At 54.6% G+C, this 17,902-nt stretch overlaps 1 protein-coding gene across 2 annotated transcripts in view; it reads left to right on the top strand.

Moving 5' to 3' along the window:
- The first annotated feature begins 14,986 nt into the window (after positions 1–14,986).
- Positions 14,987–17,902, top strand: part of irak1 (interleukin-1 receptor-associated kinase 1) — an 83,833-nt gene continuing 80,917 nt past the window's right edge. For both annotated transcript variants that reach the window (XM_052009075.1, XM_052009074.1), the window contains exon 1: positions 14,987–15,220. In XM_052009075.1, coding sequence (XP_051865035.1) covers positions 15,109–15,220 — 112 coding nt within the window. In that variant the 5' untranslated portion in view covers positions 14,987–15,108. The remainder of the gene's footprint in view (positions 15,221–17,902) is intronic.

The following is a 17,902-nucleotide window of genomic DNA, read 5'->3' as shown; positions in this document are numbered from 1 at the left end:
CTAAAGTGGGAGAATTCAATGTTCATGCCGTTACGCTGCAAGGTTCCAAGACGGAAAACGAGGTGCTGTTCCTCCAGTTTGCGCTTGGAATTCTCCCAGCAGTGGAGGAGGCCGAGGACTGACATATCAGTGATGGGGTGGGAGGGGGATCTGAAGTGACCGGCAACAGGGAGACGCAGGTTCTGGTTACAGACAGAGTGCGGGTGTTCTGTGAAATGGTCACCCAGTCTCGCCGATGTAGAGGAGGCCACACTCGGAGCACTGAATGCAGTCGATGACGTTAACCTCCCTTGCCCAACCCCCTGAGCTCCCCCAGCAGCCCATGTCTTGCTCTGGGTTCCGGCATCCGCAGTCTGTCGTGACCCCAGCCTTCCGGCCCATGTCCGCGGGGAGACTTCACCCCACTCCGAAGATTCGGCTCAACCGCCACCACCCACCCCCCACCCCACTTTCAGAACAGCCAACATGGAGCTACTCCTGCTGGTCTGAGAACGAAGGGCCCCGCTGCAGCCAATCACCCAGGGCAAGGAACCTGGCGGCTGACCATCGGCAGCAGTGTCCGAGGCACCAGGGCGTCCATTGTTGTGTGATATTGATCGGGGGCTGGGGATAAATGTGGGGTGGGGGGGGTGGGGTCCATCCTAGGTTCAACACATCGATGCAATCGTGGAGAAGGTACGCCAGCGGCTCTGCTTCGTCAGGAGTTTGAGGAGATTAGGTACATCACCAAAGGCTATAGATGTCCGGTGGAGAGCATCCCGACTGGTTGCATCACCGCCTGGTACAGAGGCTCCAGTGCACAGGATTGCAAGAGGCTGCAGAGGGTTGTAGCCTCAGCCAGCTCCATCACGGGCAGAGCCCTCCCCACCATCGAGGACCATCTTCAAGAGGTGACGACATCCATCACCAAGGACCCTCACCATCCGGGACACGCCCCCTTCTCGTTATTACCATCGGGGAGGAGGTACAGGAGCCTGAAGACCCACACTCAACGATTCAGGAACAGCTTCTTCCCCTCCGCCATCAGATTTCTGAATGGTCCATGAACCCATGAACACTGCCTCGTTATTCCTCTTTTGCGCTACTTATTTGTTGGTAACTTATAGTAATTTTATGTCAGAAGAGTAGAACATCTGCAGAGAGCAGCTTCCAACCGGTCACCGCGCTCGGGCGCCAACTGCACTGTAATTCTGGGACATAGCTGTCGTGATAAGTTTTAAATTTCAACTTCAAGTTTATTGTCAGGGGCATATAAACACCCAGGGTATAAGTGCCGTGAACATCAGCTGTTGGCTGCAGCAGCAGCTGAGTACATTACAAGAGAACATAAATTAGACATGCTGACAAAATAAACATAACATTATCACAAGTTGAGAAAAAAGATATAGAAATATATTCCAAGGTGGAATCAAGGTTTCTCCGGTGGGTTCAAGAACCTAACGGCAGTGGGGAAGAAGCTGTTGTTGAACCTTGAGGTGTGGGTCCTCAGGCTCCTCATGGCAGCATGGAGAAGAGGGCAGGTCCCGGATGGCAGGGGTCCCTGACGATGGACATCACTTTCCTGAGACATGTATACATCGTCGACGGTGGGGAGAGCTGTGCCCGTGATGGAACTGGCTGAGTCCCACCGCCTCTTGCGTTCCCACACCAGGCTGAGATGCGACCAGTCAGTGTGGGAAAGGCAGTGATTTTCACAGCTTGGGTGTTGGAAGTAAATGGAGCGTGTGGAATACCAGGCACGTGTGTGTCGGTGTTACTGAAGGTTAATGGATCTCACCAGCGACGGTAACGCCGGCTGTGGCGGTGCATTCTGGAATGTGGGAATGACTGGGAGGCGGGTGAACAATGCCCAGAAAGATGAGGCTGAAGTTGCTGACCTCAAGTGCGGAGTCCAGGGAGCCAGTGGGCTGAAGGGCCTGTCCCTGGGCAAGTCAGAAGGAATCAGAATCAGGTTTATTATCGCTGACGTGTGATGTGAAATGTGTTGTTTTGCAGCAAGGACATAAAACCTTTAAATTACAAAAATAAATAAATAGTGCAAAAAAAAAGGAACAATGAGGCAGTGTTCATGGGTTCATGGACCGTTCAGAAATCTGACGGCGGAGGGGAAGAAGCTGTTCCTGAATCGTTGAGTGTGGGTCTTCAGGCTCCTGTACCTCCTCCCTGATGGTAGTAACGAGAAGAGGGCATGTCCCGGATGGTGAGGGTCCTTGGTGACGGATGCCACCTTCTTGAGGCACCACCTCTCAAAGGTGTCCTCGATGGCAGGGAGGGTTGTGCCCGTGATGGAGCTGGCCGAGTCTACAACCCTCTGCGGCCTCTTGCGATCCTGTGCATTGCAGCCTCTGCACCAGGCGGTGATGCAAGGAGCTGCTGCCAGAACTGGCATTGTATTTTATTGCAGCAGTGCTGAACAGGTCAGCGTTGGAGCAAGGTAGAGAGTTAAAGTTGGAGGGAGCTGAAAATCAGATGCATTCATGAGGAGTAGAGCATCGGTAAATTACTTTATTATTGTCACATGTACCGAGGGACAGTGAAAGACTTTGTTTTGCGTGCCATCCATACAGTCGATTCATTACATCTGTGCATCGACGGAAAACAATAACAGAGTGCAGAATAAAGTGTTGCAGTGACAGAGAAAGTGCAGTGCAGGCAGACAATAAGGTGCAAGGTCATAGTGAGGTAGATTGTGAGGTCAAGAGTCAACAGTCCTATAACAGCGGGGTAGAAGCTGTCCTTGAGCCTGGTGCTACATGATTTTGGGCTTTTGTACCTTCTGCCTGATGGGAGGGGGGAGAAGAGAGAATGTCCGGGGTGGGTGGGGGCTTTGACTATGGTGGCTGCTTTACCGAGGCAGCAAGAAGCATAGACGGAGTCCATGGTTTCTGTAATGTACTGAGACGTGTCCACAAATCTCTGTGGTTCCTTGTGGTCCCAGGCGGAGCAGTTGCTGTACCAAACTGTGGAAAGACAGTACAGCACAGGCACAGGCCCTTCAGCCCGCGAAGTCTGTGCCAAATTAAACTAAATCCACCTCCCTCCACTCCCTGCCTGTTCACGTCAACTAAAAGCCTCTCAAACGCCACTATCATACCTGTCTCCACCACCCCTGGCAGCGCATTCCAGGCACCTGCTGCTCTCTGTGGAAATAAAACTCACCCCACAAATATCCTTTAAACTTTCCCCCTTTCACGTTAAATGCGCGTCCTCTCGTGTTTGACATTTTGACCTGGGGGAAAAAGACTCTTGACGGTCTGCCCTATCTACCCTCTCATAATCTCCCCCTCAGCCTCCACTGCTCCAGAGAAAACACCCCAAGTTTGTCCGACCTCTCCTTGTAGCTCATGCCCTCTAATCCAGGCAGCATCCTGGTGAACCTCTCCTGTACCCTCTCCAAAGCCTCCACATCCTTCCTGTAACGGGGCAACCAGAACTGCACACAATTCAGTCCCAGGTGCAACTGAACCAGAGCTTTGCACAGCTGGAACGTGCCTCCCCGACTCTCAAGCTGAGAGGCAGCCACCAGATCAATGTTTGGCTTCTCCGATGCAGGGGAGTCCCCCATCGTGACCTCCCAATGCAGGGATCTGGACTCTGACAGGTAGATCACTGCCTCACCTCCAGGTCCGGACACAAGGTGAGCTGTGTGTTTTGTGTGTGTGTGTGTGTGTGTGTGTGTGTGTGTGTGTGTGTGTGTGTGTGTGTGTGTGTGTGTGTGTGTGTGTGTGTGTGTGTGTGTGTGTGTGTGTGTGTGTGTGTGTGTGTGTGTAGGGGGGGATGGGGAAGTACCTCTTTAAATCATGTCCCCTTCTCCACGCCAGAACGCTTTCTGTTTCTGTACAGCAAGGGGGAGTGAAGTTTAAGTTCAAGTTACTTTATCGTCAGTCACCCATATGTTATAAAAACACACGGAGGAACGAGATGTCTTTTTCCCCCAGACTCACAGAACAGAGGACATACATAGAACAGAGGACAATACAATAAACACAGACAAAAAAACTGTACAAGTACGAATAGTGCAAAAAATGGTATATACAGAATACAATTTAGTGCAGGGTTAGTGCAAAACCGAGTTGGACGAAGAAAATACAGAACTCAGTGTGTTGCACTAAGTGTATAAACATGTTCAGCAGCAGCCAAAGTTCTTATACGCTGTCGTGCAAACCAGGGGTTTTGACGCGGCATTTGTCTGTGAAACGGTCTCCAGGGTATTCAGGAGCCTGACAGCCTGGGGGGAAGAAACAGTTGTGCAGTCTAGTAGTTCTGGCCCGGATGCTCCGGTACTGCTTGCCAGACGGCAGTGGGACAAATAGGTCGTGGGAGGGATGAGAGGGGTCGTCTATGATTCTGCAGACCTTGCGTGTGCATCGTGTGTTGTAGATGTCCAGGATGGAGGGAAGAGGTACTCCAATGATCTTTTCAGCTGCACTCGCAATTCTCTGCAGAGTCTTACGGTCAGAGATGTTAGTTACCGTACCAGGCAGAGATGCAGCTGGTCAGGACACTCTCAATGGTGCCCCCGTAGAATATGGTGAGGAAGGCACTGGAGTTGGAGTCTCCTCCACGTTGGAGGGAACAACCACCGGTCGGGTGGTGATGAGGCCACAAGGGGGCTCCCCTGAGCTTAAATCGTCCACCCCACTCACACCTTTGCCACTGGCCTGCTGCCCTGTTCCAATGCAACTCAATGCCGGCCTGAGGAACAACCCCTCGTGGAGTTAAAGACACACAGCACAGAAGCAGACCCTTCGGCCCAACTGGTCCCACTTGCCCGCGTTTGGCCCATGTCCCTCGAAACCTTACAAATGTTGTTCATGTACCTGCCTCACCCACTCCCTCTGGCAGCTCGTTCCATGTACGGACCACCCTCTGGGTGAGAACGTTGCCCCTCAGGTCCCTTTTAAATCTTGCCCCTTAAACCTTAAACAGGCAGGTACATTAACAACATTTAAAAGGCACTTGGACAGGTGCATGGATAGCAAAGGTTTAGAGGGATACGGGCCAAACATGGGCAAATGGGACCGGCTTAGATGGGAATCTTGGTCTGCATGGACCAGTTGGGCTGAAGGGCCTGTTTCCGTGCTGTAGGACTATGATTTTGTGTCCTCCAGTTTTTGATTCCCCAACACTGGGAAACCAGACTGTGCGCATTCACCCTATCGATGCCCCTCATGGTTTTATACACCTCTATAAGATCACCCTTCAGTCTCCTACACTCCAGTGAATAAAGTCCCAACCCGCCCAACCTCTCTGTGTAGCTCAGTCCCTCGAGTCCCGGCAACATCCTCGTAAATCTCCCTCTGCACTCTTTCCAGTTTAATGGCATCTTTCCTACAGCAGGGCGACCAAAACTGAGCACGATATTTCCCAACGTTGCCTCACCAACACCTTGCACAACTGCAATATAATGTCCCAATTCCTATACTCAGTGCCCTGACTGATGAAGGCCAGTGTGCTAAACGCATTCTTCACCACCCTGTCTACCTGTGACACCACTTTGATGGAACCATGTACATGTACTCCTAGGTCCCTCTGTTCTACAACACTCCCGGGGGCCCTGCCGTTCACTGTGAAAGTCCTGCCCTGGTTTGACTTCCCAAGATGCAACATCTTGCACTGATCTGAATTAAACTCCATTTGCCATTCCTTGGCCCACTGACCCAGCTGATCGAGATCCCCCTGTAAATCCTGATAACTGTCCTCACTGTCTCTGACACCAGGGGTCATGGGTCCAGCCAGCTTGTTCACACCTCAAACTAAAGCCTTTGTACTTTTAAAATGTAAAGATCATGGAACTTTTTTATATAAGACAACCCAAATGCTAAAAAAAACTTTGAAGTTAATAAATTGGTTTATTATTGTCACATGTACCGATGTACAGTGAAAAACTTTGTTTTGCATGCCATCCATACAGATCATTTCATTTCATCAGTGCATTGAGGTAGTAAAAGGGAGCAGCAATACCAGAATGCAGAATAAAGTGTTACAGCTACAGAGAGAGTGCAGTACAGGCAGACAGTAAGGTGCAAGGGCCACGACGAGGTAGATCGTGAGGTCAAGAGTCCATCTTATTGTACCAGGGGACCGTTCGATAGTCTTATAACAGCGGGATAGAAGCTGTCCTTGAGCCTGGTGGTATGTTCTTTCAGGCTTCTGTATCTTCTGCCCGATGGGAGGGGCGAGAAGAGAGAATGACCCGGGTGGGTGGGGTCTCGGCTGCTTTCCCGAGGCAGCGGGAAGTGTAGACAGAGTCCGCAGAGGGGAGGCTGGTGTCCGTGATGCGCTGGACTGCGTCCGCAACTCTCTGCGGTTTCTTGCGGTCTCGGGCAGAGCAGTTGCCGTGGAGTTGAAGATGTAACAAACGGATGAAGGGAAGCAAAACGCCCAGTGGGTCAGTCAGCATCTGTGAGGTGAGAAGCAGTTAACGACTCGAGCCTGCCGCTTGGATAAAGGGGGAGTGGAAACGGCCAGTGTGTCGTCCTGGGTTCCGGGTGTGCTGGGGGTTGCACAAGCCGCAGGTGGAAGGTAAATATTCGCGAGAGGAGTGGAGGGGAGCGCGGCCCAGTCAGCCTGACCCCTGAGTCACAGAGCTGTACAGCACAGGAATGGGCTCTTCGACCCAGCACGCCCACTCTCGGAGCCCTCCGTGCCATGCCTGCTGAAGTGTCTGTCTAGACGCCTCATAAACCTGGTGATTGTGTCTGATTCCACTCCCACCTCTGGCAGCACCTTCCAGGTATCTGCCACTCTCTGTGTATCCCTCAGAACCCCCTCAAAGCTCCTTCCTCTCACCCTGAACCTATGCTCTCTTGGTTTTGATACTCTTACCATTTGTTACATAGAACATAGAACAGTACAGCACAATACAGGCCCTTCGGCCCACCATGTGGTGCCGACCTTTAAACCTCACCTAAGACTATCTAACCCCTTCCTCCTACATATCCCTCTATTTTAAATTCCTCCATATGCTTATCTAGTAATCTCTTGAATTTGACCAATGTACCTGCCTCCACCACCGCCTCAGGCAGCGCATTCCACGCCCCAACCACTCTCTGGGTAAAAAACCCTCTGATATCTCCCTTGAACTTCCCACCCATTACTTTAAAGCAGTGCAGGTGAGAGGCAGGAGATTTGAGGGGCGGGGGAGAAATCGAAGGGGGAATTTTCTCACCCGGCGGGGGGTGGGGGGGGGTGGGAATCTGAAACGCACTGCCTGAGGAGAGTCTGAGACTCTCGGGACATTTTAGGAAGCATCTAGTGCTAGAATGGCCAAGGCATGGAAGGTTATGGACCCCCATGCGGGTAAGTGGGATCAGGGTAGGGAGGGGCAACGGGCAGCATGCATGTGGTGGGCCGAAGGGCCTGTTGTATGACTCCAGAACAGAGTCAATTCCCTCCATAGATGCTGCCTGACCTGCTGAGTTCCTCCAGCATTTTGTGTGTTGCTCTAGCACCACTGCAGTTCAGTAACACTATGACCGCTTTGCACTAAAATTGACTCTTTTTTCCAGCACCGTCCTCCCTGACAGTGTGGCACTCCCTCAGCACTGCCTCTCCCCACAGGAGGAAGCCACCTCCGCACGGACCCAACAGCACTGCGGCACTGCCTCGGTGCAGCCCCTGCAACAGTGCGGTGCTCCCTCAGCCCTGGACCCAGATGTTTTAAAGTCTAAAGTTTAAAGCCGCGTTTATTGTCAGACGCACAAGTCCATCTGTGCACCAGGGCAATGAAAAACTTACCTGCCGCAGCTTCACAGGCACATAGTGTCCGAGACACAACATTCACAAGAAAAACATAAACCATGCACAATTTTTACAATTAGAAAAAAAATTTAAAAAACCAAAGTCCATTGTAGTGCAGAGTGGTCCCAGTGTTGCTGTACTGAGGCAGTGATTAGGGTTGTGCCGGTCGGTTCAAGAACTGAATGGTTGAAGGGAAGTCACTGTTCCTGAACCTGGTGGTGTGGGGACTTCAGGCTTCTGTACCTCCAGCCCGACGGGAGCTGTGAGAAGATGGCACGGCCCGGATGGTGGGGATCTTTGATGATGGACGTTGCCTTCTTGAGGCAGCGCCTCCTGTAGATACTCCCGATGGTGGGGAGGGATGTGCCCGTGATGTATTGGGCTGAGTCCCACGACTCTCTGCAGCTTCCTGCGCATTCGAATTGCCGTCCCAGACCGTGATACAACTGGTCAGGATACTTTCAACAGCACATCTGTAGCAGTGTGTTAGAGTGTTTGGTGACTGTATGGATGGTGTGCAAGACCTCGGTACAAGTTTAGACTAAGATCTTCATTAGTCACGTGTACACTGAAACACAGTGAAATGCATCTTTTGCATAGAGTGTTCTGGGGGCAGCCCGCAAGTGTCGCCACGCTTCTGGCACCAACATAGCACGCCCACAACTTCCTAACCTGTATGTCTTTGGAATGTGGGAGGAAACCGGAGCACCCGGAGGAAACCCACGCAGACACGGGGAGAACGTACAAACTCCTTACGGACAGCGGCCGGGATTGAACCTGGGTCACTGGCACTGTAATAGCATCACGCTAACTGCTGCACGACCGTGCCTGCCATACCAGACCATGATGCAACCGGTCAGGACATTTCCAACAGCACATCTGTAGAGGTTTGTTAGAGTGTTCAGTGACTGTATGGACGGTAGGCAAGACAATTTTCTCACTGTACCTCAGTACAAGTGACAACAATGAACCAATTTACCAATTTACATGTCAGATCTCCTTAACCTCCCAAGAAAGTGAAGACGCTGGCACGTTTCCGAGGAGCCCTCAGAGGTGACAAATTGGATTTCCTTTGCAAAAACAGAAAGAAGCAGTCCTGCACTCCAGGAAGAATGCTTTGGGTCAGTGGGAGAGGTCCCTGACTGGTTTCTCATTTCTACAGATGCTGCCTGACCAGCTGAGACCTTCTGTTGCGGCCTCGGACTCTGGTTTCTTTAATTTTCCTTTGCCCTTAATTCCCCTGAGTCACTCTCAAACCCTGTACTCTGGGTCACAGTCAGGAGTGCCACCCAATGCCACAACTGACACCTGTAAGGAAAGGGGAAGTCCTGCCTGTTATTTTTCACTCTCCTCCCTTTACGTGTGAAGTTTGAGGGAGGGCGTGCGGGGGCTGGGGCACGGCCCGCGTCGGTTCAGACCAGGGGAAACTTGGCGCTCGTTCAGCTCGAGCTGGGGGACTTCCCGCTCACTCAGCACCCACTGCAGGGAACGTCCAGCTGCCTCGGTGGTTTGACAGATTCTGCTGGAGGTGTCGCGGACCGAGCTTGCTGCAGGGGGCGACGGCAAGTCACCTCCACTGGGCCCGCACTGATTGAGGGCTGCAGCGCATGGAGCCACTGCCTCACAGCACCAAGGACCCGGATCCGATCCCGACCCCGACCCCCGCCTCTCTGTGTGAGAATGTGTGCGTGTTTGTGTGTGTGTCCGAGTGTGTGTGTGTCCGAGTGTGTGTGTGTGTGTGTCCGAGTGTGTGTGTGTCCGAGTGTGTGTGTGTGTGTCCGAGTGTGTGTGTCCAAGTGTGTGTGTGTGTCCGAGTGTGTGTGTGTCCGAGTGTGTGTGTGTGTCCGAGTGTGTGTGTGTGTGTGTGTCTGAGTGTGTGTGTGTGTGTGTGTATGTGTCTCTGTGTGTGGAGCTTGAACGTTCTCCCTGTGGCCGTGTGGGTTTCCCCCACTTCCTCCCACATCCCAACACGTGTGTGCTGGAAGGTTCATTGGCCGCTGTAAAGTGTGTGTGTGTGTATGTGTGTGTGTGTGGGGTGTGGGTATGTGTGTGGGCTGTGTGTGAGTGAGTGTGTGTGGGTGGTATGAGGGTGTGTGCATGAGGGTGTGTGTGTGTGTGGGGTGTGTGTGCGTGGGATGTGTATGTAGGGTGTGCGTGTGTGTTTGAGGGTGTGTGTCTGTATGTGTGGGGTGTGTGTGTGAGTGTGTGTGGGGTGTGGTTGGGTGTGGGTGTGTGTGTGGTGTGCGTGTGTTTGTGTGAGGATGTGTGTGGGGTGTGTGTGTGTGTGCTGTGTATGAGGGTGTGTATGTGGGGTGTGTGTGTGTGTTTGTGTGAGGGGGTGTGTGTGGGGTGTGTGTGGGGTGTGTATGTGAGGTGTGTGTGTGGTGTGTATGAGGGTGTGTGTGTGGTGTGTGTGTTTGTGTGAGGGTGTGTGTGGGGTGTGTGTGGGGGTGTGTGTGTGGGGTGTGTGTGGGGTGTGTGTGGGGTGGGTGTGTGTGGTGTGTGTGTGTGGGGTGTGTGTGTGAGGGTGTGTGTGAGGGTGTGTGTGTGGGGTGTGTGTGTGAGGGTGTGTGTGTGAGGGTGTGTGTGTGCGGTGTGTGTGTGAGGGTGTGTGTGTGTGGGGTGTGTGTGTGAGGGTGTGTGTGAGGGTGTGTGTGTGGGGGGTGTGTGTGTGTGGGGTGTGTGTGTGGGGTGTGTGTGAGGGTGTGTGTGTGGGGGTGTGTGTGGGGGTGTGTGTGTGGGGTGTGTGTGGGGTGTGTGTGAGGGTGTGTGTGTGGGGGTGTGTGTGGGGGTGTGTGTGTGGGGTGTGTGTGTGGGGTGTGTGTGTGAGGGTGTGTGTGTGGGGTGTGTGTGTGGGGTGTGTGTGAGGGGGTGTGTGTGGGCGTGTGTGTGTGAGGGTGTGTGTGTGAGGGTGTGTGTGAGGGTGTGTGTGTGGGGGGTGTGTGTGTGAGGGTGTGTGTGGGTGTGTGTGTGTGAGGGTGTGTGTGGGGGGGTGTGTGAGGGTGTGTGTGAGGGTGTGTGTGTGAGGGTGTGTGTGAGGGTGTGTGTGAGGGTGTGTGTGTGTGAGGGTGTGTGTGTGTGAGGGTGTGTGTGAGGGTGTGTGTGTGTGAGGGTGTGTGTGTGTGTGAGGGTGTGTGTGTGTGTGAGGGTGTGTGTGGGGGTGTGTGTGAGGGTGTGTGTGGGGGTGTGTGTGGGTGTGTGTGTGAGGGTGTGTGTGAGGGTGTGTGTGTGTGTGAGGGTGTGTGTGTGTGAGGGTGTGTGTGGGGGTGTGTGTGAGGGTGTGTGTGGGGGTGTGTGTGAGGGTGTGTGTGAGGGTGTGTGTGGGGGTGTGTGTGAGGGTGTGTGTGAGGGTGTGTGTGGGGTGGGGGAGAATGAGAACGCAGGGAGAATGGAATGTGGGGCTGGTATCAGCAGACGGTTGAAGGGTAGCCTGGGTTCAGTGGGTGAAGGGCTGTATCTCTCTCTGACTCTGTCCCTTCATGCAGAGGGGGTGCATACATGGAACCAGCTGACAGACAAAGGCAGGTACAATTAAAACATTCAAAAGGCATTTGGCCAGGTGCAGATAGGAAAGGTTTAGAGGGCTATGGGACTAGGTTGGTGGGCACCATGGCCAGCATGGACAAATTGGGCCGAAGGGCCTGTTTGCATGCTCTGTTACTCTCTGAATCTATGTCGCATTCACACCCCCCAACCGCCGACTTCCACCGACTGAGCAAGGCCTCAGCTACAAAGTTCCAATCCACATAAAACCGAGACACTGCAGATGCTGGGATCTGGAGCAACAGACACAGAATGCTGGAGGGACTCAGCAGGTCAGGCAGCATCTATGGAGGGAAAAACACAGTCGACAGTCCTGATGAAGGGCCTCGACCCGAAACGTCGACTGCTTATTTCCCTCCCTGACCTGCTGGGTTTCTCCAGCATTTTGAGTGCATTAATCTATATTAAAGCTCTGGTTGGGCCACATTTGGAGTATTACGTGCAGTTCTGGTCGCCCCCCCCCCCCCCCATTACAGGAAGGACGCGGAGGCTTTGGAGAGGGTGCAGCGGAGGTTCACCAGGATGCTGCCTGGATTAGGGGGCGTGGGCTACAAGGAGAGGTTGGACCGACTCGGGTGCGTCTGCAGGAAGGGCAGTGCTATGATTTGCTACACTCCTGCAGGCTGCCATCCGGAAGAGAGTAGGATGTTGTTTACGGGCACCGCCTCTCCCCCACTCAACATAAAATCTTGTGGCCATCGTTTTAAAACAGATTAAATGGACATTAACACATTGCTGTTTGTGGGATTCAGATCGCATTAGTTTATTGTCATACACACCAGGGTGCAATGAAATGCCTCGCTCGCGTGAAGCTCACAGAGTAAACGGTGTACATGGTAATGGTAAATGGGAGAATAAATACAGCAACAAGTGCACTAACAACAGAACGGTGCCAAGACTGTAGTGGGATCGGAAGTAATGCAGAAAGAAATGCTAAAGTGACAATAACGGAATAACCGACAGAGGGAGAGTTAACAGTCCGGGAATGTGGCAGCACCGCCAGGAGGGGGATGGGAAGGAGGTGAGCGTGACGGCAGTAGGGAAGAAGCTGTTCTTCAGTCTGGTTGTCCGGGCTTTCAAACTCAAAGTCAAAGTTGAGCTTGTCATCTGCGCAAGTCCATGTGTGCACGGGTGCAATGAAAAACTTACTTGCAGCAGCACCACAGGCACACAGGCCGTTATACGATGAGATGGACTCTGACCTCACGATCTACCTTGTTGTGACCTTGCACCTTATTGCACTGCACTTTCTCTGTAGCTGTGAGACTTTACTCTGTACTGTTATTGTTTTTACCTGTACTACCTCAATGCACTCTGTACTAACCCAATGTAACTGTACTGTGTAATGAATTGACCTGTACCATTGGTTTGCAAGACAGGTTTTTCACTGGACCTCAGTACAAGTGACAATAATAAACCAATACCAATACATAGCATCAGATATTGGAATTGGTTTATTATTGTCACATGTACCAAGGTCCAGTGAAAAACGTGTCTTGCAAACCGATGGTACAGGTCAATTCATTACACAGTGCAGTTACATTGGGTTAGTACAGAGTGCATTGAGGTAGTACAGGTAAAAACAATAACAGTACAGAGTAAAGTGTCACAGCTACAGAGAAAGTGCATTCACAAGGAAAACATAAATTATACACAATTTTTACAAGAAAGAACACAATTAGAACAAAAAGAACAAAGTCCATTTTGGTACAAAGTGGTCCCAGTGTTGCTGTACTGAGGCAGTGATTAGGGTTTTACCAGCTGGTTCAAGAACCGAATGGTTGAAGGGAAGTCGCTGTTCCTGAACCTGGTGGTGTGGGACTTCAGGCTTCTGTACCTCCTGCCCAATGGGAGCTGTGAGAAGGCGGCACGGCCCGGATGGTGGGGATCTTTGATGATGGACGTTGCCTTCTTGAGGCAGTACCTCCTGTAGATACTCCAGATGGTGGGGAGGGATGTGCCCGTGATGTATTGGGCTGAGTCCACTGCCCTCTGCGGCTTCTTACGTTCCTGCGCATTCGAATTGCCGTCCCAGACTGTGATACAACTGGTCAGGACACTTTCAACAGCACATCTATAGAGGTTTGTTAACTGTGTTCAGTGACGAGCCGAACTTCCTTCACCTCCTGAGAAAGTTCCTGTATCTCCTCCCAGAAGGTAGAGAGAAACGGAAATGGCCAGGGTCTGACTGTGCATCCACTTGCTGCAGTGTTACACTTTAAGAATTGGTTGCAACACAAGATCACAAGACAAGGGAGCAGAGGAAGGCCATTCGGCCCATCGAGTCTGCTCCATGAGCTAAACTAAACTATTCCCATCTAGCTCCAATTCCTGGCCTTATCCCCATATCCCTTGATACCTTGACTAATTAGATACCTATCAATCTCCTCCTTAAACACCCCCAATGATCAGCCCTCCACAGCTGTATGTGGCAAAGAATTCCATAAATCCACGACCCTCTGGCTAAAGAAATTTCTCCTCATTTCTGTTCTAAATGGGTACCCTCTAATTCTGAGACTGTGCCCTCTAGTCCTGGACTCACCCACCAAGGGAAACAGCTGAGCCACATCTACTCTGTCCAGTCCTTTCAACATTCACAATGTCTCTATGAGGTCCCCTCTCATTCTTCTGTACTCCGGTGAGGACAGTCCAAGAGCCGACAAGCGCTCCTCGTACGTCAGCCCTTTCATTCCGGGAATCATCCTCGTAAGTCTCCTCTGAACCCTCTCCAACATCACAGTATAATCCTTCCTGACATAAGGGGCCCAAAACTGCGCACAGTATTCCAAATGAGGTCTCACCAGTGCCCCGTACAGCCTCATCAACACATCCTTACTTTTATACGTTATACCTCTCGAAATGAACGCCAGCATAGCATTCGCTTTCCTTACCGCCGATCCGACCTGGTGGTCAACGTTTAGGGTATCCTGCAGGAGGACCCCCTCTGTACCAGGCTCTGAAAGGGACAGAAACACATGGGCGAGTTTTTAATCCCTCAGCATCCTATTCTGTCACTGCAATGTCAACAAAGTATTGGTCATGCCCCATGGCTGCTCAAGTATTGGTCATGCCCCATTCTCCCTCTTGGTCTTATGATTCATATTATTATAGTTGGGGCTTTTGCAATGCAAAACACAGTGAGAATAAGCTATTCTTATACTTGCGGGCTTTCATTTTGCAAAAAGAGGAACAAGATCCTGAAATGGAACTGCGCTGAATCTGGTAAATATTCTTGAGAATGCCAGCTGAATTGGATTGACAGGCCGCCTGACGAATCAGCAAGTCGTATTCCCGTGACTGACATATCATGGGCGGGCTGAATCCCGGGGCGGGATTCCCGTCCCACGCGGATTTGATTGACAGCAGGCCTTGCCCAATGGGAGGACGGCGTTGGCCAAGAGCCTGGCGAATCGAAAACAGAAGGGAGACGTGGCGGGCCCGAGCTCGGCACCGGCGACCAATGAAAAGGCGAGGGAGAGGGGAAGGGCGAAGACCTCCCACCGCCATCCAATCCGAGCAAGGCTGTATGTTATTGGCAGCTCCTCTGACCAATGAAGGAGGCGGGGTGGGTGGGGACCCGGCCGACTGCCCGCTTGATCGGCGGGGGGATTGGCCAATTGGGAGTGGGGAAGTCAAGGGAGGGGCGGGCCAGCATGAGGAGGCGGGGTGCCGCGGGTCCACCAATCGGGTGGGCCACCAATCGGCGGGGTGGCCGTCAGGCGGTCGGCTGAGGAGACGGCGGGCGGTCAGCGCCGGGAGCCGGGTTACCATAGGAACGGCGGCCCGGGGGTCGGGAGGTCGGGCCTGAGGCCTTCCCGCAAGATGAGCGGGTGGGATCCGGGCCAGGAGTTCATCCACCGGCTGCCCGCCGCCGTCATGCACCGGTTCTGCTCGGTGATGGACTCGCTGGACAGCGCCGACTGGGGCCGCTTCGGTGAGAGACTGGCGAGGGAGCGCCGCGGGGGTAGGGGTTGGCGAGGGAGCGCCGCGGGGGTAGGGGTTGGTGAGGGAGCGCCGCGGGGGTAGGGGTTGGTGATGGAGCGCCGCGGGGGGAGGGAGCGCCGCGGGGTAGGGGTTGGTGAGGGAGCGCCGCGGGGGTAGGGGTTGGTGAGGGAGCGCCGCGGGGGTAGGGGTTGGTGAGGGAGCGCCGCGGGGGTAGGGGTTGGCGAGGGAGCGCTGCGGGGGGGAGGGGTTGGCGAGGGAGCGCCGAGGAGGTGGGGGCTCAGTGAGGGAGGGTCTCGCCGAGGGGGTGAGGGTTGGGGAGGGAGTGTCTCGCAGGGGCGGTGGGGGGCTTAGTGAGGGAGGGTCCCGCGGAAATGGGGGCTCAGTGAGGGAGGGTCTCGCCGAGGGGGTAGGGGGTTAGTGAGGTGAGGGAGCATCTCACTGAGGTGGAGGGTTAGTGATGGAGCATCCCACTGATGGGAGTGTGGTTGATGAGGGAGCCTCTCGCCGAGGGGGTGAGGGTTGGGGAGGGAGTGCCATGGGGGTGGGTTCAGTGAGGGATCTCCTTGCTGAGGGGTTAGGGCTTAGTGAGGGAGTGTCTCGCAGGGGCGGTGGGGGGCTTAGTGAGGGAGTGTCTCGCAGGGGCGGTGGGGGGGCTTAGTGAGGGAGTGTCTCGCAGGGGCGGTGGGGGGCTTAGTGAGGGAGTGTTTCGCAGGGGCGGTGGGGGGCTTAGTGAGGGAGTGTCTCGCAGGGGCGGTGGGGGGCTTAGTGAGGGAGTGTCTCGCAGGGGCGGTGGGGGGCTCAGTGAGGGAGGGTCCCGCGGAAATGGGGGCTCAGTGAGGGAGGATCTCGCCGAGGGGGTAGGGGGTTAGTGAGGTGAGGGAGCGTCTCACTGAGGTGGAGGGTTAGTGATGGAGCATCCCACTGATGGGAGTGTGGTTGATGAGGGAGCCTCTCGCCAAGGCGGTGAGGGTTGGGGAGGGAGTGCCACGGGGGTGGGTTCAGTGAGGGATCTCCTTGGTTAGGGGTTAGTGAGGGAGTGTCTCGCAGGGGCGGTGGGGGGCTTAGAGAGGGAGGGTCCTGCCGAGGAGGTGGGGCTTAGTGAGGGAGGGTCTCACCAAGGAGGTAGGGGGTTAGTGAGGTGAGGGAGCATCTCACTGAGGTGGAGGGTTAGTGATGGAGCATCCCACTGATGGGAGTGTGGTTGATGAGGGACCCTCTCGCCGAGGGGGTGAGGGTTGGGGAGGGAGTGCCATGGGGGTGGGTTCAGTGAGGGATCTCCTTGCTGAGGGGTTAGGGCTTAGTGAGGGAGTGTCTCGCAGGGGCGGTGGGGGGCTTAGTGAGGGAGTGTCTCGCAGGGGCGGTGGGGGGCTTAGTGAGGGAGTGTCTCGCAGGGGCGGTGGGGGGCTTAGTGAGGGAGTGTCTCGCAGGGGCGGTGGGGGCTCAGTGAGGGAGGGTCTCGCCGAGGGGGTAGGGGGTTAGTGAGGTGAGGGAGCATCTCACTGAGGTGGAGGGTTAGTGATGGAGCATCCCACTGATGGGAGTGTGGTTGATGAGGGAGCCTCTCGCCGAGGGGGTGAGGGTTGGGGAGGGGGTGCCATGGGGGTGGGTTCAGTGATGGATCTCCTTGCTGAGGGGTTAGGGATTAGTGAGGGAGTGTCTCGCAGGGGCGGTGGGGGGCTTAGTGAGGGAGTGTCTCGCAGGGGCGGTGGGGGGCTTAGTGAGGGAGTGTCTCGCAGGGGCGGTGGGGGGCTTAGTGAGGGAGTGTCTCGCAGGGGCGGTGGGGGGCTTAGTGAGGGAGTGTCTCGCAGGGGCGGTGGGGGCTCAGTGAGGGAGGGTCTCGCCGAGGGGGTAGGGGGTTAGTGAGGTGAGGGAGCATCTCACTGAGGTGGAGGGTTAGTGATGGAGCATCCCACTGATGGGAGTGTGGTTGATGAGGGAGCCTCTCGCCGAGGGGGTGAGGGTTGGGGAGGGGGTGCCATGGGGGTGGGTTCAGTGATGGATCTCCTTGCTGAGGGGTTAGGGGTTAGTGAGGGAGTGTCTCGCAGGGGCGGTGGGGGGCTTAGTGAGGGAGTGTCTCGCAGGGGCGGTGGGGGGCTTAGTGAGGGAGTGTCTCGCAGGGGCGGTGGGGGGCTTAGTGAGGGAGTGTCTCGCAGGGGCGGTGGGGGGCTTAGTGAGGGAGTGTCTCGCAGGGGCGGTGGGGGGCTTAGTGAGGGAGTGTCTCGCAGGGGCGGTGGTGGCTCAGTGAGGGAGGGTCTCGCCGAGGGGGTAGGGGGTTAGTGAGGTGAGGGAGCATCTCACTGAGGTGGAGGGTTAGTGATGGAGCATCCCACTGATGGGAGTGTGGTTGATGAGGGAGCCTCTCGCCGAGGGGGTGAGGGTTGGGGAGGGAGTGCCATGGGGGTGGGTTCAGTGAGGGTTCTCCTTGCTGAGGGGTTAGGGCTTAGTGAGGGAGTGTTTCGCAGGGGCGGTGGGGGGCTTAGTGAGGGAGGGTCCCGCGGAAATGGGGGCTCAGTGAGGGAGGGTCTCGCCGAGGGGGTAGGGGGTTAGTGAGGTGAGGGAGCATCTCACTGAGGTGGAGGGTTAGTGATGGAGCATCCCACTGATGGGAGTGTGGTTGATGAGGGAGCCTCTTGCCAAGGCGGTGAGGGTTGGGGAGGGAGTGCCACGGGGG

The sequence above is a fragment of the Pristis pectinata genome, chromosome 43 (genome assembly GCF_009764475.1).
Source record: "Pristis pectinata isolate sPriPec2 chromosome 43, sPriPec2.1.pri, whole genome shotgun sequence".
Lineage (NCBI taxonomy): Eukaryota > Metazoa > Chordata > Chondrichthyes > Rhinopristiformes > Pristidae > Pristis > Pristis pectinata.
Note: the sequence above shows the minus strand (reverse complement) of the source record. Positions and strands in the feature narration are given on the sequence as shown.